This window comes from Pteropus alecto, unplaced genomic scaffold (genome assembly GCF_000325575.1).
Source record: "Pteropus alecto unplaced genomic scaffold, ASM32557v1 scaffold314, whole genome shotgun sequence".
Taxonomy (NCBI): Eukaryota; Metazoa; Chordata; class Mammalia; order Chiroptera; family Pteropodidae; genus Pteropus; species Pteropus alecto.
Genome location: NW_006435849.1, coordinates 781,004 through 804,404, shown reverse-complemented (window position 1 = coordinate 804,404; position 23,401 = coordinate 781,004). Strand labels below are relative to the sequence as shown.

At 56.6% G+C, this 23,401-nt stretch overlaps 1 protein-coding gene across 1 annotated transcript in view; it reads left to right on the top strand.

Moving 5' to 3' along the window:
- Positions 1–22,598, top strand: part of SIPA1L3 (signal induced proliferation associated 1 like 3) — a 243,780-nt gene extending 221,182 nt beyond the window's left edge. The window contains 6 exon segments of the mRNA XM_025046658.1: positions 10,079–10,244; positions 11,003–11,249; positions 14,749–14,892; positions 17,642–17,777; positions 19,435–19,516; positions 20,706–22,598. Coding sequence (XP_024902426.1) covers positions 10,079–10,244; positions 11,003–11,249; positions 14,749–14,892; positions 17,642–17,777; positions 19,435–19,516; positions 20,706–20,846 — 916 coding nt within the window. The 3' untranslated portion in view covers positions 20,847–22,598.
- The last annotated feature ends 803 nt before the right edge of the window (positions 22,599–23,401 follow it).

Sequence of the window (23,401 nt, the reverse complement as noted above, 5' to 3'; positions counted from 1 at the left end):
ATCGGGACGCTGTGCCAGTCTGACACAGCTGTGAACAGGCGGGCAGAGACCCCTGCCCTGGGGAGCTGACGTTTTGGTTAGGGAAACAGACAACAAAGAGGGTAAGTAAGAAGAGCGTTCAGTAGGTCAGACGTGACTAGTGCAGTGTGGTGTCCACGTGAAGAACGTTCCAGGCAGAGGAATAGCAACTGCCAAGACCCTGAGGCAGGAGAAAGCTTGGTCTGCAGGAGGAGGGCCGGTGTGGCCAGGACAGTGTGAACACATGAGGTCAGAGGGGCGACGGGGACAGGTCACGGAGGGTCTTGTGGGCCACCTGTAAGAGCTTTGGCATCTGCTATAAGCGAGGTGTTGCCATGGGAGCGTGAGGAGCAGAGAAGGGACCTGATCTAAGTTGGGTGTTCCCAGGGTCCCTGCAGCTGCATGTGGGGCAGGGCCTGTGAGGAGGAGGAGGACCGGGGAGGAGCTGCTGTGATGGAGACGAGGTTACAGGAACAGGGTGGAGGCCGAGGACGGGGAAGGGCGCAGCTTCAGGGTAGAGTCTCCGAAACGAGAGCAGGCAGTGCTTGCTGGGAGAGAAGGCGCAGTGGAAGCTGGTAGCAGGGCTCGTGCCCCAAAGGGTGGCCATGCCTCGAGCTGAGATGGGACCGAGCGAGGGGCAGGCTTGCAGGAACATTCCAGAGCTCAGTCCTGGATGGCTTACGTTCGCCATGTGCGAGAGACATCAGGAGGCGGTCAGATAAGGAGTCTGGAGCTCAGGGGACAAGTCGGGCTGGAGAGAAATTTGAGTGTCGTCAGCATGAGGCTGAAAGAGCTCCCCGAGGCTGGGAGTGTAGGTGGGGAGGAGGGGAGGTGTAGGGCTTGAGGCCCATCCGGCTTCAGAGCATTGAGGAGGAGCCCAACCATTATGGGTTCCCAAGAGCCCAAGGGTGATGGACCACGAGCAGTCAAAGACCTGAGTGTGACATTGAGCCTCGTGGAGGTGACTCGGTGCAGGAGAGAAGGGTAGGGCAGAATTGGAGGCAGCTATGTATGTGGCTCGTTTGAGGCATTTTGCTGTAAAGCAGAAGAGTACGCAGTTGAGAAAGGGTTTTTGTTTTTAGGCAGACAAACGTCGTATCTGACATTCACGGAGTCCTCGCTATTCACCAATCTTGATTCTAAGCTCTTGCACTTGAATAAATTCACTGAGTCCTCGTTAGAGCTCCACGAGGTGGACCTGTTATTCACCCCATTTTACAGATGAGGCAACTGAGGCCCAGAGTCACAGAGCTGGTGAGGGGTGGAGCTTGGATCGGAGCCTGGGAATCCTGGTCCAAGGCGCTTCTGTTGGGTGTGAGCAGATGTGCCATCCTCCTTCCTGTTTGTAACATTGTCTCATGACCTGGGTAGAGCCATTCAAGTGTGTGGATGACCCAGAGCTCATGAGGACAGAGGTGTCCGGAAACAGAAGCGGGTCCCTGGAGATGGTGGCAGGCAGGTAAGCCTGCTGAGTTCACACTGAGAATCCAGTTCACACATCTCACTGTCAGTCAGGGCGCTCTGAAAACTGGGTTTTCATCCTCCGTTCCCTTGATTAAAACTCCAGCAGCTTCCCCACTCAGGATTAATTATAAAGGCTCATGTTTACTGAGCACATACTTTGTACCAGGCACCATTGTACCATGTGCTTTGCCCAAACTCCTGCCCAGACCCTGCTCGATCTGCCCGCGTCTCCTCCCACTCCCCCCTCGCGCCCTCCCCTCCAGGCACACCGGCTGCTTGCCAAGCACAGGCCGGCCTCAGGGCCTTCGCAGAGGCTCTTCCAGTGCTGAGTGCTCTTCCCCCAGATCTGGCTGGCTCCACAGGGGCTCAGTCTAATGCCACCTCCTCCAGTGGGCCTTCTCAGCCTGCCGCCATCATTCTGTCACTTTTCTGTTTCACTGCCCATTTCTCCTATGGGAAAGCAGGTGCCACACTCGGTCACCAGACACCCTGAGTGCTTCATCAGCGAGTGTATGAGCCAGGCATCTCGTTCATTCTCACCTCAACCCCACAAGATCCTGCAAGGCCCCCACTTTTCAGGGTGGCCAGAGGGCCAGGCCCCGCTGACCCTGTGATGCTCCTCCATGGTGGCAGCGGCTCTGGCCGCCCTCCCCTGCATGCTGTTCCCTCTGCCCGGGGACTCCCCACCCCCAGCTGGCTTACCCCTACCCCCGTGTTGGTATCCTAGGCTGCCGAGACAAACTACCACAGACTGAGCGGCTCAGCAACAGAATTTACTGTCTCACAGTTCCAGAGGCCAGAAGTCCAAGGTCAGGGTGTCAGCAGGGTGGGTTCCTTCTGAGGGCCGAGAAGCATGCCTCTCTCCCAGCTTCTGTTGATTTGCTGGCAGCCTGGGATTTTTTGGCTTACAAGTGCCTCCCCAGTCCCTGCTTCATCTTCACCTGGCCTTCTTCCTGTGCAGGTCTCTGTCTACATTCCGCCTTTTCGTAAGGACACCAGTGTTACTGGGTTAGGATCCACCTTAATAGCTTCATTTACCTTGATTACCTGTGGAAAGATGCTATTTCTAAATAAGGTCACATTCTGAGATTCTTGGGGGTTAGGACTTCAGAATATCTTTTCTGGGGGAACCTATAATACCAGCCCTCAGGTATCAACACAGACACGCATTCCTCAGAGAGGCCCTCCCAACCTCCATCCAGACTATCCCTCCCTCCCTCCCACCGCATGCTGCTTCCTTTCCACCATGAAAACACCAGGCATGTCAGACGGTCATTTGCTAGCGACTTCCTCTCTGTCGCACTGTTGGACTGAGAGTCCTTTGACAGCAGAGACACCCTGAGCCCCACCCAGGGCCCAGTACATAGTGGGTGCTCAGGAAATACACCTGGACACGTGACAATCCTAAACAAACAAGCACCTCCTCTTTCCCAATGATAAGATCTTGGGAAGGCTTTTTACAAATGGGTACATGTTTACATAAACATATGTAAACTAAATATATAAAATATTTGGGGACACAAAATAGTTTCACGGATTCTTATAATATTCATTGATAGATACATTTTTAAATCACATGTGTAAGATAGTATGTTAATTTAGAATTATCGCTTTTGTCTGCATACTTCCATTTCATAAAGCTGTTTTTATTCAAACTCTCCCTGAGCATTTTCAAGATAGTGTCTTTCTTTGTCATTGTCAGAGACACTTCTGAGTCACCTAACCTAGTTTTCCAGAAAACATCATTGTCACTTCCAGCTAAATTATTTGAGATTAAACATGTTTGTTTAATCTATGTGTGATGCTCTTGCTGAAATTTTATCCCAAAGCATAAGAACTATTTTGCATAACGATTTACCTGCATTTATTGATATCTGCACTGCCAGGGACTACTGTAAATCCTTTACCTGCATTAACTCATTTAATCCTCACTACAGAACCATGAGGTGTAAGTACTTTGCATCCCATTTTCCAGATGAGGAAAACAGGCACAGAACGGTTAAGTCACTTGCCGAGATTCACTCAGTTGGTTAAGGTTAATCACTGCAAATATTATGATTGTTGGCTTTGTCATTTTTGTCCCCACAAGGTCACCAAATACTATGAACTCATCCCCCAGGAGTAATTACCACATCTGTCTACTCTATTTCTTTGCCTCGTTTTCCATCGATTCTGGTCAGAGACCTCTAACGCATTCAGAAGCAGCCTGACTGAGGCTGTGCATCCCCCAGAGGAATAATAAGGGCCACAGCCAGCACAGGGAGCCCTGCCTTTCAGCCCCGCTGCTCCACTCAGGCCGTACAGACCTGCTGTCCCACGAGAAGGATTCCCACTTCCAGAGGAGGAAACCGAGGCACAGTGAGAAGTACCTAGCCCAGGTCACCCAGCTAAGAAGTAGCAGAGCCAGGATTTATACCCAGCAAGATAACTAACAGCATCTCGTCACGTGAGAGACTGAAGGAGAACAAGCATCCACGGCAGTGACCTGCGTTTTCTGAGGATCCGTTTCTCAGAGGGAACGGTCGCCTGTATTTGGCACATGCTGTTTGGTGAACAAAAGACAGAGTGAGCTAGTGAGGGCCAGAGAATCTGTATTCCGAGGGAACTGAGAGCATCTGCCACAGAAGGTCCCTCGCACTCAGCCCTTCTGCAGGCTCCCGCTAAAGCTGGGGACAGGCCAGCAGCTCTGCCTCTGCAGATGGCCAGACAGCCCTGTTTTGCCCACTTTGTCCCAGGACTCTTAATTCACTGCCCTGTCCTGTCCCAACCTCTAGAGGGGCAGAACAGCATGGGGGTCAGGGCAGGAACCCCTCATTGGCTGCTCACCCCCTCCTTAACCCCTGTTTCCCTCTCTTTTAACTGGTGACCATCATCCCTACCTCCAGGGTTGTCGTGGAGACTCACTGAGTTAATCCGTGTGAGGCCCCCAGCACCGAGTCCGAGCTGCAGAACAGGGGATGACAGCGTTTCGGCCCTGCCCCAGCGACACCGGGCCGCTGAGGAGGAGGCAGGCCCCACGGAACAGCCTCTGTTGTTGCCTTAAGTGTGGGATGGTGGGTAGGAGAGCAAGGCCCCCAGACACGCCTGCCACGTGCAGGCCCCTGAGGGAGTGAGTGAGATGATGCATGTGAAGGGCAGCCTGGGAGAGGGAGCTCTGTCTGACCGCGTCGGCTCACGTTGCGGCTCACTGTCACGGTGTATCAGAAGCTCTCAGCTCATCACCGGCCTCGCCTGCAGAGTGAAGTGATGCTGGAACCTGTCGCCGTGAGGAAAGAATACAGCCCACGAGGCGCCCTGGCCCCGGGCGAGGGCCCGTGTCGCCGGGAGCTGCTGATATCACAGAGCTTTGCTTTCATCATGAGTGAATCTCAGGGTGGCTCAGACCATCAGGTAGACGTGGGTTCTGGTGTCCTCAACTCACTGTGCCTCAGTTTCCCTAGCCTTGGAAGTCCACAACAGGGGTGCGTACATCCAGAGGTGGGGTGAGGATTCAGTGAGTCGTAGGGAAGTGCCCGGTTGTTATTGGCCAGGCTGACGGGCACTGACATCTGGTGGTTGACACCTGGCATTTGGGCACCCTCCTTTTTCAGATTCAGGGCCCCTGGGTTCAGCACAGTGCAGCCATGGAAGGAGCAGGGGAAAGCCTCTCCCCACCACTTGCACCCCACAGTAGGTTTGTCCCCCACTCCGGGGCCCTCTCCCAGCCATCCTTCCAGGAAACTCCGCCTGCTGCCTCAGGCACAGAGAGAGACCTGTGAGTATCCTCGCCAGCCCTTGGCAGAACCCCAGCTCAGGCAACCTACGGTGGTGCTAATTAGCTTAATTAACCTGGCCCCGAGGGAGCCGCCCCAGTTGGAGGCCAGAACTCCAAGTCAGCTGGGATCAGGCCCAGCCAAGTCGGAGCCTCTGGTCGGCCCTTCTGTCATGAAGAAAAGAAGTTACTGTTGTCTTGGTCCTCGCTGCAGGGCTTTATTTATGATTTTTCTTTCTCTTTTCTAACGTAAGAGCTTTAATTCCACAACATGAGAAAACCCAAAGCTCAGGCAACTTGGGCGAATTAGAGATTCTGTCCAGTGCTGTCAGTCAGAAGGTCGAGAGGAGGGTATGTTCTTCCGGTGGTTTTCTTCATTTGTGTTTTGCACCGTAAAATACTCACAGGGGGAAAAATAGTACAAAAGGTTTGCAGTGAGAACAGCCTCTGCGCCCCTGGCCCCAGCCACCGCGTCCCCCTCCCCAGAAGCAGCCATTGTTTCCTTCCTTCTGCATCCTTCCAGAAACCGGCCAGACTGACCAGGCTGCGGGACTGTGCGCTTCCCCCACCCCCCCTTATGCTGTGGTCACCTCCTGTCTCTGCGCTTCTGCCTTTATCTCTTGCCCTTTTCTGTCACATAGCTTGGGGACGGTTCCGTATTAACAAATCGAAGGTGATCTCATTCTCTTTAACCATGGGAGATGGTTAGGTTTTGACAGTCACAGAGACCAGAGATCTTGAGAAAAAGGAAGAACCTGTACAAGCCCCATTTTTTTTCAACCTGGAATTAATGCCATTTTAAAGTAGTGCTTAAAATTTGCAATTTAGAGAACACATTGGAACATTCTTTAAGAAGAAAGAGATTGAGAGCAAAAATGATCAGTCTGACTCTCCAAACTGAATTTTGTCATACTTTTTCCCTTCAGACACATCACGGCAGCCCACTAATAGTGTCAGGCCATGGAAGCTGCAGGAGACGAGACAGGTGCAGATGCGAGGGTCAGGGAGAACGTTCTAGCATGATTTCTTCCGGCGAGCCAGCCTCCACTGTAGAGTTAGGAGCGTGCGCTAGTCCTGGCAGTCCTGGGGTCTGAGAAGGAGATCTTAGCACATGAACACAAACTAAATGGTGTGGAAGGAAGACTCATGTTCTTATGGCTTACCTTTCAAAGTGTCTCTATACTTTTTCCTGTTTTTAAAAAATCATTTAAGCTTGTCTTAAAGGGAGGAAGAAAGAAGGTAGGGAGGGTGCTTGGTTGGTTGGTTGGAAGGTTGGTTCCACGTGGTGCACATTTGACAACTACATGTAACTGCCTAGGATGTGGCAGGCCCCGTTCCCGACACTGGTCACAGAATGTAGAAGGCTGCAGGTGAGGACAGGGACCACAAACGTGCAGTACACACGACAGATTATCATGAGGTGAACGCAGTAGGAAATAGCACAGGACTGTGTGACCAAGTGTGCCCGCCTGGGAGGGAGCAAGCACCAGAGCGTAAGTGGTCAGGGGAGGCCCCTCGGCAGAGGTAACATTTGAGCTAAGCTGGGCGGGTGAGGAGCTGCCATTCGTGGGGAATGCTGGGAGGGCACGCCGAGCAGCAGGACCTCGCCTAGTCTGCTGAAGGAACTTTGGGAGGCCTGTGTGGAAGGTGAAGGTGGGGCTGGGGGTGGGCAGGACAGTTGTTTGGGACCTTGTGGGCTGTGGTGAGGAAGGTTTTTAGAAAGTGAATTCTCCACATATCTGGTTTTGGAGCTGAGTGTGGTGAAATTCAACATGTGGAGCTAAGCTATGTGCAGTTTTATTTTGTAAAAATGATTTCACACTGTAAACAGCACTTCTTCATTCCCGTGACCTATTTATCGGGGTGAACCTCTTTCCACGTCGTGGATTTTGGCTCCACTCCTCAGCCGCTGGACGGTCTGTTCCCTGGGGCCCCGCCCTTCCCTTGCTGGCTGCTCCTGCGTTTGCTCCAAAGACGGGACCTTGTTCAGGGCACACGGGGATCGATGCAGGGCTTTCTGCAGGACACGTTCCCAGAAGTAGGGCTCCTAGGGCGCGGAGAGCACATTTTAAGGTTTTCAGCAGGCCTGTTACACCCCTTCCGGGGGGGGTGGCTCGTGGACGGCGCCCCTCTCTCACGCCGAAGGCCTGGCCTGCCCTCTCCCCGGGTCGCTGGGCAGAGCACGAGGCATGCCTCGCTCTGAGTCACACGCTCCCCTGTGCAGGACGTTCTGGGAAATGGAGGAACCTGAAGGGAAGGGACAAGGGTAGGTCCCCTTCCAGCTCCCATGGGAGGAGCATTTTCTCTTCGAGGTGTATAAGTCTCTCTCTTTGCGTCTTTCTGTTTCGCTCTTGGATCTAAAGCTCTTCATTTGCCCAGAGGCACGCCAACAGAACCAGAATTACCCTAGACCTGGAATTCTAATTTGGGGAGGAATATGACCTAACAAGAAAAAACTTGCCACCCTCTCTTCCTCCCTTTGTTAAAATCCCAGAGCTGGCAGCTGAGAAAATGAGAAAGAAAATGTAGACTTCAAAACCCTCAGGAGCCCGAGAATCTTATTTCTTTATAAGTTCAAAGATTCTTTTTTCTTTCTTAAGTTAAAAATGATGAAGTCTAGATGTCAGCTTTTTAAAAACTAGTTTTTATCATTATTGTTATTGTCATAACACGTGATTATGGTAAAATAAATTCAGACAGTTCAGGAGGGGGCATCAGATGAAAAGTAAAAGTCCGTTTTTCTACCTTCTAATGACTCCTGCTTCCCAGAGGTAATCGTTGTTCATTTCTTCCAGAATTTTTTCTGCATGTAAAAGTGTATGTTTTTAACCAAATGTGATTCTGTCCCACACGCCATACATCTTTTTACGTGCCGTCTCTGTGATGTCAACATGGCAGTGAGCACAGCAGTGCCCTGTAGGCTCTGCAGCCTGGCGGCCTTGGTGGGAATCCCGACTCTTCCACTCAGAGGCTGTACGATTTGGGATAAGTACTGTATAGTCACTTTACCTCTCCATGCCTCAGTTTCCCATCTGTGCAATGGGCGATAGTAACAGTGGCTCGTGGGGAGGGCTGCCGTGCAGGTTTGGCAGTGTACGTGGAGTCCTCGGGGTGGCGATGGTGCCTGCTGCACGGTGAGGGCTGCGTTCCTGTTCGCTGTTGCTTTTTCTATCCTCGGCGTGGTGACACCTCAGGTCAGGGACCCAGTTTTCACCAGGGAAGTAAGACCTGAGCCCAAAGGCCAGAGTCGGAAGGAGGGGAGAGGCCTCGGGAAGTCCCCGGAGTGGAGGACCCCGCGCCCCAGGGGCGGGCGGGAAGCTGTGGGACAGTGGCCTGTGGAGCCAGCAGAGGGGGCAAGGGAGCAGGAGGAGGGGTGCGTGCAGCTCGGGTGCCAGCCAGCCTCAAGCAAACCGTTAGAAGAGCAGCCGTCACTCAAAGCACTGGACGAATGTTTTGAGGTGAACCCCCCAACACCGTGAGGTCAGCGTGTTTTCCTGATGAGCAAACCACAGATCAGAGGTGATGGGACTTGCTCAGGGTCACACAGAGCCAGGAATCAACCCCAGGCCTGTCTGCATCCAAGTCTCCTGCGTTTTTAACCCCAGGCTGCGCCTCTGGCTTGTGGACCACAGAGTGTTCCAGAAGGCACTGCGGGGTCCGCTTTGGGAACGCTGAAGAAGAGGGCGGTGATCAGAGTGACCCAGGCTCACAGACCTACTTCTGGAGTGGGAGGCCGAGTGGGCAATGGGGGATGGGAGAGTGTCGGGGAGCTCCAGCCCCCTCCCCCCAGGGTGCAGGTGCCTCGTCTCTGGACCCTCCCAGTCACCTCCTGGCGCATGAACTCTCTTGCCCCATAGGACAGGTGAGGAGACCAAGGCTAGGGAGAGCTGGTGACAGCGGCTGAAACCCCCAGGCCAGAGGTCTGCCACCTGCGGCCCAGCACTTGCCCCTGGGAACCGGTCCCCCCGAGGGTTCTCCCCTGCGAGGCCCCGTCCGTCTCCTGTGGCTGGAAGCCCTGGTCTGGGCCGCCGTCACCGCTTACCTGCTGACTGCAGGAGCGTTCTCACTGTTCCCTGCTCCCACTCTTCTCCCACCGCCCCCCCCCCGCCCCCCGCTGTGAGTTTCGCTTTTCTGACCAGCAACAGAGCCATCCTTCGAAAATGTGCCTCAGGACCCAGCGCTCGCCAGCTCAGAACCTCACAGCCTCCCCGCACACCATCCAAGTCCCCACGGTGGCCCAGGGGTTCCCACACAGTCTGCCTGGGACCCTCCCAGACCTCCCCTCCCACCACCCACCCTCACTCATCCACTCCGCCCTGCGGCCCCCCCCCACCGCCCCCACTCCTCAGGCCCAGCAGAGCCGGTTCTGGCCTCAGCCCAGCGCCAGCCGTTCCCCTGCATGGAGTCCCCTCCTACCCCGTGGGCCCCTCTTTCCTCTCTCCAGGCTTCACTCAGATGTCACCCCTCAGAAAAGCCGTCCTCGTCCCCTTCGTCCCTGTCCATGCACCGGCTTTATTTTCCTTCCGAACACCTCTCTCTCCCTCACGTTCTGGGATCTCTTTCTGTTCATTTGCCCACCGTCGGGCTCCCCAACTGGCGGGCAGCTCCATGTTCTCTGCTGCCCCCATGCCTGCAACAGGTGTGGCACGTAGTCTGCTCCCAGGAAGCACGTGTGGGGCGAGTGAATGGAGAACAAACGGGGTCCGTCTGTCACACCCGCGCCAGGCGGGATGCAGAAGGCCGCAGTCGCTCGCGCGGTGGAACGAGCCTCCTCGGGTCAGGACGTCTTCGAGAAGCAACTTCAGCCACCCCGAGACCCCCGTGACCCCGACCCTCTCATTCCAGGCAGGTGGACACCAACACGAAAAACGTCTTTGGGCAACCGCGGCTGCGGGCGTCTCTCCGTGACCTCCGCTCCCCACGGAAAAACTACAAGTCCACCATCGAGGACGATCTGAAGAAGCTCATCATCATGGACAACCTGGCACCAGAGCAGGAGCGAGACGCGGGCGTGCGTAGCGGGCCGTGTGGGAGGGCGAGGGGGGACGGGCCCCCCCGCGGTCACGGCAGCCTCTTCCTGCCGGGGCTCCATCCCTCGGCCCGTCAGCCCTGTTTGGATGTACGTGGCTTCGTGACCAGCAGTCAGGACATCACAGTGTGAACTAGCTTGGCAGGCACGCAGGGGATTTATTCCTCACTAGTGACCTCAGGGGACTGGAAGGGATGCTGTTACAGGCGCTCATGTCCTCACAGAGCTCAGGGTGGGAGCAGCCCCCACCCACCCAACCACGTGGACCAAGAGTGAGGGGGTCCCACGGGCCACAATAGTGGGCTTCGTTGGTTCCTCTTCCCCTCCGTCCCCACCTACTTGTGATTGGCCATGCTCTCAGGCAGGTACTGTCTTACGGGGACCGAGGTGGCCCCAATCTCTCTAGGGCTCTATCTCGCAAACCATAGCCCTGGGGAAGACAGCACCCTGTCCCCAGCGGTCCCTAGCAACGACTGGCTCTCACTGGGCCAGCTTGGGTCACACCGCCTTCCCTAACCTTAGCTGGAACTGGGGGTGGAGTTGTCCCTCCAGACCCAGATGGGCTTTAAGTGGAGGAAGACGAATCTCCAGGGGAAAATTGGGGTACTCTGACCAGAAAGGGGGCAGAAATGGATGCTGGATGGGAAGAGCCACAGACGTCCGGGATGGGAAGGAGCCCCCGAGGGTGGTGGCCGTGGGGGAGGCCGTGACCATGCCGGGCACCCCCCTTGTCTCGGCAGCAGTCGCCACAGAAGAGTTTGCAGCGGACGCTGTCCGACGAGAGTCTGTGCAGCGGGCGGCGGGAGCCGAGCTTCGCCAGCCCTGCCGGCCTGGAGGCGGGCCTGCCCAGCGACGTGCTCTTCACCAGCACCTGCGCCTTCCCCTCCAGCACGCTGCCCGCCCGCCGCCAGCACCAGCACCCCCACCCGCCTGGCGGTGGCCCCAGCACCATCCCTGCCACCGCCAGCAGCTTCCCAGAGAAGAAATGTGAGTCTGGGCACCCGGGGGCTGGCGGGGGCGTCACCCCAGGGTCGCGAAGCAGGGGGCCAGGTGTGCGGGTCGCCTAGAGGTCAAAGGCTAGAGGGCATCGGTGTCAGAGTCCGCTGAGGGAGGGAACTGGGAGGCACACGAGCCTCAGGGGGCCCTGCGGGTGGGCACTGACCAAGGGATCGTTGGCCAAACCTCGGGGGATCTCCTGGGTCACCTGGGAGTCTGAAGCACGCAAGGATTGCGGTCCTCTGACACCAAAATGGGAGGTCCCTCCAGGTGCAGACTGGAGGGTGCATCACTGAGCCTCGGGGGTCCGCATCAGCCAAACCCCCACCCCTGCTCCCTGCCCAGCACGAAGCAGATACTTTGTGAGTGTTGATCTACCTTTCAACCTCCCCACGTCTGCCAGCTCTCCAAGTGAGGGGGTGCAGTTTGTGGCTCATCCATCCCTTTATCCATCCAGCAAATGTTCACTGAGTGTCCCCCAAAAAGGCACTGTGTGCACGGCCCCCATCAGGAAGTCTCAGATTCCTTCTCCACGTCGGAAGGTTGCAAACCAAAGGGTGGTGTGGAAGGCAGGGCGACACTTCCTGGGCAGCGTGAAGAGCAACGAGAGGCTCTGTGGTCCTTTACCCCACAGCTAGGAAGGCTCCGTCGCCTCCCTGCGGGACGCTGGGTGGTGAGGACAGGTGCTGCCTGGCCTCTCTGGGTGTGGTACGTCATGCAGACAACTCCGGACTCCTGAGACGCGTCTCCCGCAAGAGTGTCCACTGCGGGGCTGAGTCCTATACTGTCCAAACAGAGCATCACAGGGTGGGATGGAGGAGGCTCTAGGACATTTTTGAAAGGGTCTGTCTCCCCACCTAAAATTCTCCCATTGGCTCCCTGTTGCCCTGGTGTTTCAGGGTCCCACCTCAGCTCCCAGACTCCACAGTTCCCTCCTTGAGACCCTCCATTCCACCAGACTCTCCCTCCTCAGGGCATTCTACGTAGCTGTTCCCTCTGCCGGCCATGCTGTGCCCCCAGCTTTGTTCTCGGTAACTCCTGCTTCTCCTAAGGCTTTGCTCAGTTTTTGCTCTTCCCTGGAGGTCTGTCCTACGCCCCAAGTGGGGTCATCTCCCCATCTTACACTCCAGAGCACGCACCCACCCCTTCGTTACCTTCATTCCTCAATGCTGTGGGCCAGGCTCTGCTCCAGGCGCTGGGCGCACAGCGGTGAGCGCGTCAAAGAACAGCCCTGCCCAGTGGGGCCGAGTTTCAGTGGGAATTTCTCGAGCTTCCCTAAGCTTCCCTCTGCATCTCCTCTCTTTGCCTCTCATCCTTACTGCCGTGTCTGTGCCTAAGGGAGAGGCACAGACGAGACAGACTGGAATGCCACTGACTCGCTCTACCTCATCCTTTCATCTCAACTCAGATTCTGCCGCCACCTCCAGGAAGTCCTCCCTCCCCCACTGCCCCTTGATTTGCCCCCATCCCCTCCCTGATCCCTCTGCCTTCTGTTTCCCCATCATAACCCCATTCAGTCTGGGCTGTCACTATGTGAGAATGGGTCTGTCTCCTCCACTGGACCAGAGATGCCCTAAGAGCAGAGCCCTCTGTCTCTGCCCATCTGACTCCCCGTCCCCACCCCCACCCCCGAGCCTGGGAGAGTGGCATCTGCCCTCAGCACAGCCGGAGTCCTGGGCCTGGGCTTCGCCAAGGAGCAGTTCACAGCAGCACCCACTGCCTCCTCGCTGGGCAGCCCCAGCCAGCTCTCAGCGGGATGAGGCAGGCTGGAGACTCCGAGCACAGCGGTGGTCAGGGCCTTAGTGGCGTTCCCCCGAGTGTTCACTTATCCAGCAGAGAGCTGGGCCACCTGAGTGCGGCCCAGGTCCCCCACTCACAGGTGTCACCTCTCTGCCTGTTGCTTGGATGGTAAAATGTGGGCTAAAAAAAAAATCAGAATCAAACAAGTTAGTGCGTGGAAAAGCTAGCGTAATGCCTAACATGTAGTAAATCCTGAAAAAAACAGTAGCTATTCATTTTTTTTGTTAGCATTTTATCATCTGGAGCAGGCATTTTAATCCGTCACGAGTCAGGTTTGTGCCTGAGAACAGGGTTCCAACATTGTCGAGAGCGAGCCTCGATGTCCCCCTCCACACAACACGGGGTCATGATGGTACCTTCTCCTCACTAAGTGGAGGCGAGGCTGTTAGATGTCCCCGTAGCACCCAGCACAATACCTGGCAATAGGACACACTCGGGACACAGAGTGGGTCCGGCTTAGCCAGGCCCAGCCCTTCCTGCCCGAGGCACCTGCTGGCCTCTCTGTGCCTCACTGTCTTCCTCTGTCCCCTCCCCTTTAGGGGCTGTGAGACATCAGTGAGCTGAAGTGCAGGATCTAAGCCCGGCACATGGGACTTACTCAGTGGCTGCAGCAAATGCTGCTGTTAGCGCACTGCCTGTGCTGTCTCCTTCAGCACCCTCAGAGTTCAGGGGCTTCTTTCTCTGCCCAAACTCACCAGGTCTCCCCATGGTGACCCAAAACACTGTCCAGACACAGACCACCCAAAATATATCTGGCAGTCGCTCCTCCGTTCCAGACTCCCACGGCCAGCGCCATCCCCTGGCTCCTTGTGCGCATCTCACGGCATCTCACATTCCAGGCCTCCAGGAACAAACTTTGATCCCACCCCCAGTCTTCCCCATCTCGGTACCAGCTCCAAACTCTTGACGTCATCCTGGACCCGTCTGTCTCACACCCACATCCACTCTCAGGAAATACTGTTGGTTCCACCCACAATATAAAGCCAGGATCTGCCCACTTGTCCCTCTATAGCCCCACTTGGTCCTGGGCCATCACAGCAGCCTCCTCCCTGCCTCCCGGCTCCCACTCCACCTCCACCATCTGTCCCCTGAGCAAAGCCAGAGGGACCCTGTGAACACTGCACTGGGTCACATCCCTCCCTGCGCAGAGCCGTCCTGGGGCTCCATCTCACTCGGGAAGGGATGAAGGCCTCATCGCGGCCCACAAGGCCCCACGCAGTCCAGCCCTGCCACGTCTGACTTCACCTCCCACCACTCTCGCTCTCGTCTGTCCCAGCCACGTGGGCTGCCTCAGTGTTCCTTAAGGCGACGGGCACCCTCCCGCCCTGGGGGCTTCGCACTGGCCGCTCCGTCTGCCCGAATGCTCTTCTCACGGTGCCTCCCGGCTCGCTCCCTCCCCTCCTTCAGAGCTCCGTGCAGCGCCATCTTCACAGCGAGGCCTCCCCAAGTACCAAGTTTAAAATCATACCCACATAACTGTCTGACACGCCTCCCCTCCCCTACCCTGCTAGATGTTTTCTCTGGCATTTGTCATCTAATAAGTATAGCGTATGTTTAATTATATTTAATGCTATAACAATTACATAATGTTGCATAATTACATATAAAGCATAAAGCAGTGCATTGGCTCCTTTGTTTCCTCTGCATGGTCATTCTTACCCATCTCCCCGTCTCCACTCTCCCCACCCAGCCACCATCTCAGCCTCGGAGCTCTCGCTGGCCGATGGGCGGGACCGGCCGCTGCGGCGCCTCGACCCCGGGATGATGCCACTGCCCGACACGGCTGCTGGCCTCGAGTGGTCCAGCCTGGTCAACGCAGCCAAGGCGTACGAGGGTAGGCACCCCGCACCAGACCCTGCCCCTCTGTGCTCTAGAGGGATCACTGGAGGGCCTCGGAGCTTCGAAGGGGGGATGCGCTCGGGTTCCAGAATCAGGGTGAGCAGGGGACACTTCCTTCCCTATTACTCACTGTCTTCATTTCTCTGATCTCCATTTGTCTACAAATAAGGGACGTGAGTGTGCCCACAGCGTGCATACAACACGTTAAGCACGGAATGAGCCCTCAACAGGTGGCCCCCTATTTTATTATTACAGGGCAAAATTGTAGCAATCCAAATTGCGATTAGCTTTTCTTTGGCCGCAAGTGGCAGAAAATCCAAGTTAACAGTGACTTAAACACAGCGTTTTACACAGGTGAAAATGCCCAGGGCGGGCCTCCCGGGGCAAGTGTGGGACTCCACAGAGCACGAAGGCGCGGCTGCCTCGCCCTCAGTGGGGCTGCTGGGGTCCTGGCCACGGCGTCCAGCTCTCACCAGCAGGAGAGAGAAGGACACGTCCCTCCCTCAGGATACTCCCCAAGGCCTCACTCCTACGCTTACTTCCACTGGCCAGTCACACACAGCCACGCCTAGCTGCAGGGCAGGCTAGGAAATGAGGCCATGTGCCCAGCTAAAATTTGGGATTTATTACTAGAAAAGGAAAACAGATCATCAGGCACAGCTAGCAGTCTGCCATTTTCTTCCCATGTGGCCGTGGACAAACGGCTTTACCTTCCTAGGCCTCTGTTTCTTCATCTATAAAGTGGGACTCTTGGGATCCCCAGCAGACACGAACATATTCTTCTGGCTCATTTTTTATTCTTTAGGCCACAGCTTTGCTGTCCTTCCTCCAGGAAGCCCTCCCTGATAGTCTGGATCAGGCACCTCCTTGGGCTCCCACAGCCCTGACCCCTCTACCTGCCCCCCACATCCCTGCCCTGACCAGTCTGGGCTGTCGCTGTCTAATGATGGGTATGTCTCCCCACTGGGCCAGGAGGACAGGGCCTGGGGCTGTCACCACTCGGTGCCCAGCACAAGTCTAGCACAGATTGATTAAACCAGACCCATATAGTCCTTCATTTTTCCACAATGAGCCAGTCCACATCTGGCGGGTGGCCCTGGAGGAAACCCTCGTTTACTTCTGTCCATTGTCTCCGTCCTGTCCCGCAGCCTCCCCTGACCACAGGATGAAGGCAGTCCGACCTCTAAGGGAGGCCGGCAAGGGGGCAGGGAGAGGGGTCAGAGCATACGAGGCCTGGCCTCTGGTCTCCCCCAGCCTTACACTTGGGAACCACTGGGCGGTGGCTGCCAGGCAGAGGCCCAGCCTGCAGGTGGGTGTGACCTCCAGAGACCCCACAGGCTGGGCGGGGGAGGGGTGACCACAGCCACGATGATGGTGACATTCGGAGCATCCCCTCTAGCCGGTGCCCCATCACTTCACAGACAGCGTCTCTTCCGGTCTCCAGTCTGAGGACTGGATTAGGGCTCCCACTTACAGACGAGGAAACTGAGGCTCGGCCACCTGGCCAGATTGGACACTTTCAACATGTGCAGTTTATTACCTGTGAGTTAAACCTCAGCAGAGAGGAGTATTGCAGGATGAAAAAGCAAAGGAAGGGCAGGCGAGGAAACCAGTCGGCTGGGAATTGTCGAAACGGATGGCGGGTTTGCGAGGGCTCGTGGTGCTGTTTCTCTGCTGTGGGGCATGCGTGAAATTGTTCATAGAAAAATATTTTCAAAGAGAATAGATATTAAATCCAAGATAGAAAACAGCAGCTATAAAGGATATTATTTAGAGAATTGGGGAGATTTCAAGACAGTCGTCCTGTATAAATGTGAACTTTCAGAGTGTCCTTACGTGTTGGAGAAGTGTAACAAACTCCCCTGATGCTGGCAGTTCACTCTCACGGGAATGTGCGCACACGCAGACACAAGCGAGAAAGAATAAATGCGGCCAAGTGTTAGCAGCGGGATCTGAGTGGAGCGTGTCTGCGTTTTGACTGGTCTGTCCTGCGAGCAGAGAAACGTACAGTTGATCAGGAGCCGCCTTTGCCGGTGGCAGTGCGTGTCCAGCACGTGCTTCTCGGCTCCTGGTGGGCCCCGTCCCTTGGGGCACTCACGCAGGCCCACTCCTGGGTTTTCACCCCCCTCACATTCCCTCGTGTGGCGACATATCCCAGGGCTCACTGAGCTGGCAGCTCCTTGGTGCATCGGGGCTGTCGCCAGTTCTGGCCTTTACAGAAAGATCCCCTAATGGTCCCCGCCGCAGCGTGTCTGGGGGACCCATCGTCTGCTTCCACCAGCAGCCCGGCGATTTCCTTCCCTCCTCAGCGTCCGTGGTGCTGTGTCGTGTTTCTGTCTGCGTTTGGAATTTCACAGACCTTCTCGGAACCAGAGTGCAGTGAACCCTCGCGTACTCGTCACAGAGCCCCAGCCCCTCCACTTGGGGCCGTTTTTTTCCTGCCATCTACTTGTTGATGAAAGCAGGTCATTTGTGCTGAGAACGGGCCAGGTTCTGAACCGGGTTGTTTACTTCCCCACACTGTCATTTAACTTGTTTCTCCCTTGAATTTTGTCGAAACGGGTCGTTGTGTCTAGAGGCTCACTCAGAATCGCGATGGCACTTTGGTTGGGTTGTATGGCAAGAATGCCCCCACAGTGCCCGTGTGACGGGGGCGTGGTCGAGGTTCGAGCGGGCGGGGCGGGGCGTGGGGAAGACGCGGGGACCTGGCGCCCTGCTGACCGTCTCTCCTCTCTGTCCGCCAGTGCAAAGAGCCGTCTCGCTGTTCTCTCTCAACGACCCAGCCCTGAGCCCGGATGTGCCACCTGCACACAGCCCTGTCCACAGCCACCTGAGCCTAGAAAGGGGGCCCCCGACCCCCAGGACCACTCCAACCATGAGGTGAGGTTCTCCTGGGAGGACCCAGGGGCCCAGCAACCCGAGTCCCTGCAGGCGGCAGGCCTGCGCAGTGCAAGAAAGACACCTGGGTGACAAGTAGTTGCTGCAGGTCACCTGCCACCCTGCCTGCAGTAGCCGGGCAGCGGCTCCTCCCTCACCTCATGGATTGGAGTTCTCTGGGCGCTGGGCCCAGCAGCGACCTGGTCAGAGGCAGCCCCGTCCTCAGGGTGGGGTGTCCACACGCTGTAATCAGTACCCACAGTTGCTTCACTTCCAGCTTCGAAAAATGCTAAGTTGTGCCCCCCCGCCGCCCCCGTCGTCCGCTCTGTCTGCTCCTGGGTCACTTCCTCTGCACATTCCCAAACGGCGCCTTCCAGCTTCGAAAAATGCTAAGTTGTGCCCCCCCCCGTCGTCCCCTCTGTCTGCTCCTGGGTCACTTCCTCTGCACGTTCCCAAACGGTGTGAATCTTAACCTGACATTCACCTTTCACCTCGTCCCTAGCAAGTCCCTGCTGGGCTCTCTGGGGACCTGGGGGTGATTGAGATGGGAACCTTGCCCTCATCAGGCTTCCTGGCAGAGGGAGGAGGACAGCGACAGACATGTCGCATTTGTCATCTTTGCACTGTCTTGGCAGGAAATAAAATTTAAAAGAGGGAGAGAGAATGGAAATGGCATGTTTGCAAGTCATGGATGTAAATAGCGCGTTTCACACTCGTGTGCACACCTCCCCGTGCAGGCCCGTGCCATGCTCTGGACCTTGTGGGCAGTGTAAGCGATCGATTTTTCAGGGTCATTTTGACTCTTGTTTGCGTCCCACGCTGGCTTCAGGACACAACCTCCACCAAAATGCAGCCCGACAGTAATTACAAAAGCTCGGCAGTTAGAGATGGTGCCACCGCTGTGGCGAGGGCCGGAACAGTGCAGGTGGAAATGGAGGGACCTGCGGCCTCTGGGCACGCTCCTGGATTCCCGTCGCCCCTGAACTGGCGACCTTCTACCTGCCTCCCACCTCCCCCTGCAGCTGCTGGTCCCCAAGATCCAGGACCTGGAGGAAGGAAGGGGGCGAGAGGGCCGAGTCCTCTCTCCTCCCTGGGCTGAGACGCCTAGCCTCCCTTCGTCTGCTGCAGCCCACCCCCCTCGCCTGCCTCCCACCACGCGCAGTGGAGCCTCCTGCAGGAAGGGGCTGCCCGCTCTCTGCAGGGGCCCGGCAGGCCCAGTGCTGGACGATCTGTGCAGATCAGTCCTGTTTCTGTTGGTCCCGTCCACAGGGCGGGCCCTCACGTTGGTTCGTCCACTACCGTGCCTCGTGTGCTGGAACAGTGCACAGGCCTGGCCGGGGCACCGTGGATGTCTGTGGGACGGGTCGTCTCGTGCCACATGAGGGTCCCCCATAGGATCAGTTTCTCTCTAAGCACGCGCAGCCCGTCCTCCGGGGAAGGCGCACTCCAGGGCAGGCACACGCACAGCCGTCACACGCACAGCCGTCACCGGGCCTGGTGCTCCCATGACCCCATCCACACGCACAGGTGTCCTCGCTGGGTGGAGCGTGGCCAGGAGGGCCGGCTTCTGACTTCCCCCAGAGCTTCTCCTCCACACTCCTGGGGCCTCCCTGGAACCCCGGAGATGAGAGGGGCCTGACCTTGTCCGCTGTCTTTGCAGCGAGGAGCCGCCTTTGGATCTGACAGGCAAGGTGTACCAGCTGGAAGTGATGCTGAAGCAGCTGCACACGGACCTGCAGAAGGTAAGGCCACCGGGCAGCGCCTCGGGCAGCCCGCGCCTGCCCCATCCGCTTCCCAGACACCCGGGGACAGCAGGGCCGAGGCACCTGTCCCTCCCGCCCCTTCTACTCAGGGAGGCCACCCAGCCTCGAACGTAGTCATGAATAAAGAGCAAGAGGTGACACTGCCGAAGGCTGGTGAGCACACGTCCTTGGCGCCAGAATAAACTGGCCTAACCTTTTTGGGGGGGGCATTTGGACAATATCAGAAATGGCGTTGCGCACCGTGTCGACCCAGCCGTCCCACTCGTGGGAATCTGCCCCGCACAGTTTCACACATGAGCATAAAGAAAGCCGTGAGCAAGGACGTTCAGTGCTGCGCTGCTGGCAGGAATCAGTGGAGCCCGTGCAGCTGCCCCTGCACAGAGCGCGACATAAATGACGGGCCACCCGCGTGAGCAGGACATTCTGTAGCCAAGTGAAATAATCACAGAACTCTCTTTACTGATATACAAAAGGAGTCTAGTAAGTAACTAAACAAGCTGTAGAACTGTTCTAGGACATCATCATGCTTAAAAAATAAAGTTTAACATCCATGGGCGTTTAATATTGAACACATCCAGAGGACTCCCTGGGAGGCAACAGTTAAGTTATTGTATTTATCTCCAGGGTGTGGCAGAGTGAGGAGAAATAAGGGCAGAGGAGACTTCTACTTGTCAGTTTATATACTTTGGGGTAAAAGGCACAAAGTGGCAGCATATAATATGCGAGGCTCAAGCACAGGGATCACAAGGGATCACAGGGCCCAGGTTCAGATCCTACCCCACCACTTAACGTGACCTTGGACAAGTCACTACCTCTGAGGGTTATGTCATCCTGCAAGGGCGTCTCCGGGGAGGCGGCGGAGCCCACTTAAGCAGCCCCTTGTCCATACCCCAGCTACTATTTGCCGTGTGGGGCTGGGTCTCCCCAAGTCCTGGGGTGGTTTTGAGGGTGACGTGTGTGACTTCAGGGAAACCTTTCAACCACCCGTATTAGAGTCGAGGCAGCTGGGCCCAGAGAGATGACATAACTTGCCCGGGGTTACCCAGCTGTCAAGAAGCAGAGCTGGGCTTTGGACCCTGGCAGCCCAGCTGTAAACCACAGCCGAGCCCTGGCTCACAGGCCCTGGGGAGCCATTGGCCGCCCCCTGATGCCCACCCCACCCCCACAGGAGAAGCAGGACAAGGCAGTGCTGCAGTCGGAGGTGGCTAGCCTGCGGCAGAACAACCAGCGGCTGCAGGAGGAGTCCCAGGCTGCCAGTGAGCAGCTGCGCAAGTTCGCCGAGATCTTCTGCAGGGAGAAGGAACTCTGAGGTGGGGAGGCCACCGCCCCTGCCCCTCTGCCCAGGCAGCTGGGGACTCCTGGTTGCAGGTGTGGCCAAGGCACTCCACCAGGGCCCCACCGCACCCCCGTGGACACAGAAACCTGAGGGAGGCCTCACCGGGGCTGTGAGCTGCAGTCTGCTCATGGCCCTCGAGCCTCAGTGGGTGACATGGTCTCAGGCCTCCCTTTGAACTGGTCATCTCTGGTCCCTGGGGGCCAGACCCTGGCCACACCAGTCCCAGGGGCCCATCCTGCCAGCCCCATCTAGCCTCTTCCTAGGACCAAGCCATCAGGAGCTGTAGGAGGGGGAGAGGGAGGGCAGGAGCAAGTCTGCTCCAGGAGTTCAGAAACCAGGCTTCCTCACCTCGGACAACAGAGTTGGGGCCTGTGGGGCCCAGCCCCCCCGCATGAGCTGTCACAGCGTGAGAGCAGCCAGAGAGGTCAGGGCCCCTGTGGAGATGGGAAGGCGCTCAGTCCCTGCTGCACCAGCTCCGAGAAGCACAGACATCATCCCCTCCCGATCCCATCCTTCCAAAAAGCGGCCAGGAGCACTTTCTTAGAACGTCAGTTATTTTGGGGGGTGGAAGGGTATCCCAGGATGGAGAGGGGAAACCGCAGCAGCATCCACAGTCAGCTGCTTTGAGGGGGCAGCGATTTGCACACCGTTTATACAGTCTTTTTCTATCAGCTCCTCAACCACCGGAGGCCACAGCGCCTGGGCCCCTCCGCCTTCGAGCTCCCGCCCCGCCAGGCCCAGCGGCAGAGCCGCCACGGCCACCAGCCGCGGCTGACAGCCACGGCCTCTTCCAGGCACCCCGAGGGGCGCACGGAGCCCCCGGGTCAGGGCTGGAGAGAAACAGCCTTCATCTCCGCTCCACTTTTGTTTTCCCTTTGCCCTCACGCAGTCCCCACGGAGGGGCAGACCTGGGACACCCGCGACACCCGCGCCGCACTCCCCAGGGAGCCTTTGCTGCGCAGACCGCAGGAGACGCCGGCCCTACAGCGGCGTAAGGGGCGGGGCCGGGCAGCCGCGTGGAACTGCGGTGTCCACCGAGCAGTTTCTTTTTTTCCTTTCAAAACAAACAAAATATATATATATATATATATTTATTTTTTCATGTAGAGTTGCACCAGAAGTCTGTATGGCCTCACTGTGTGGCGTCAACCTCAAAGTGAGGACCGAGGCATGTCCCCCGGGGGCTGGTGCTCAGCAGGACTCAGAGGGACAAAGTCAGGGTGGGCTGGCCGGTGGCCATCTCCTCGCCCCGCCCTGGCTGCTGTGCATGGGGCTGCAAGGCGGCCTGCTGGGCCCTCAGCCCTGGCCAACTACTGTGATGTCTGCCCCTCCCCCCAGGCCTCCCTTTAGGACGGTTCTCCAGGACCACCCCATCTCCCCGTTCCTCAGAACCTAACCTGGGCCTGCCCCCCCCCCTTTTTAAGTTGTCACCTCATATCTTCAAATCATTCTAATCATTTTGGGGACCTAATCGTGTACATTGACAAGTGTAAATTATCATTTTTGGTTTTGTTTCCTGTTAATTTTTAAGGATCTCTGCAAAACATATTTAATTTGAGGTTGGGGTTCTGTCTCACTGAAGATAGCAGCAGGGTTTTTCATATGTCGATTTCTTTCATTTGGATTTTTTATTCTTTATTGTCTTTTTTGTTTTCTACCCCCATCTTGAGATTTTCTGGCATGTTTCTGGAGGTTTCAAAGAAAATAAACGTTTCATAGAAATGGTTTCTGTGTTCACTTGCTGAGCTGCTGCCTGGAGTCACTGACGAGAGGGTGTGGTCCAGTGTCAGCCCCCTCCTCCTGGTGTACACACACACACACACACACACACACACACACACACACCCTCCCTCCCTCCCTCCCTAAAAACTAGAAAAACTAGGAATGCCAGCCTTGCAGACTTCTTTTCCTTGAAATCTAAATGACAGAAATTCAACATCAGAATGTAAAAAGTCCATAAGTTAAAAAGAGAGAGCTTCTACCTCAGAAGTCACATACGGGAGGCCTGAAAGCCAGGCCTGGCCCATGGAGTGGTGTTGGTTTTAGAATTAGTGGTCAACTTTGTAAAGTCTGGAAAGTGTACATAAAGCAAACCAGATTTGCAGCGTAACTCCCAGAGGCAGCAAGTCTCAGAACTAAGGGCCCTTGCCTCGAGGTGGTCGCCCAGGACTGCAGCCTGCCCCTCCCCAATGCAAGTCAGCTCGGCAGTGTGGAAGCCGCCCCTGCTTCCAGGGCCGGGCAGGGGTGGGGTGGGTGTGGGGGAGCGCAGCCAGGCGGAGGTGTCCTGGAAAGACACAGGCATCCTGCGACCTCAGCCCCCACCCAGGCCTTCCTCGAGGGGCCCTCCCAGCTGAGGGCTCTTAGACTCACGCCCCCAGATCTGCAGCTGCCCTGGTGGACACTTGCAGTTTGGCCCCAGGGATCAGGGTCCAGCTGATTTTCCACATCTCAAAATTCCACATGAAAATCCCAAGGTCTGGCCTCGGTCTGGCTCAGGCTGGATCTGAGCAGCCCAACCTTCTGACAAG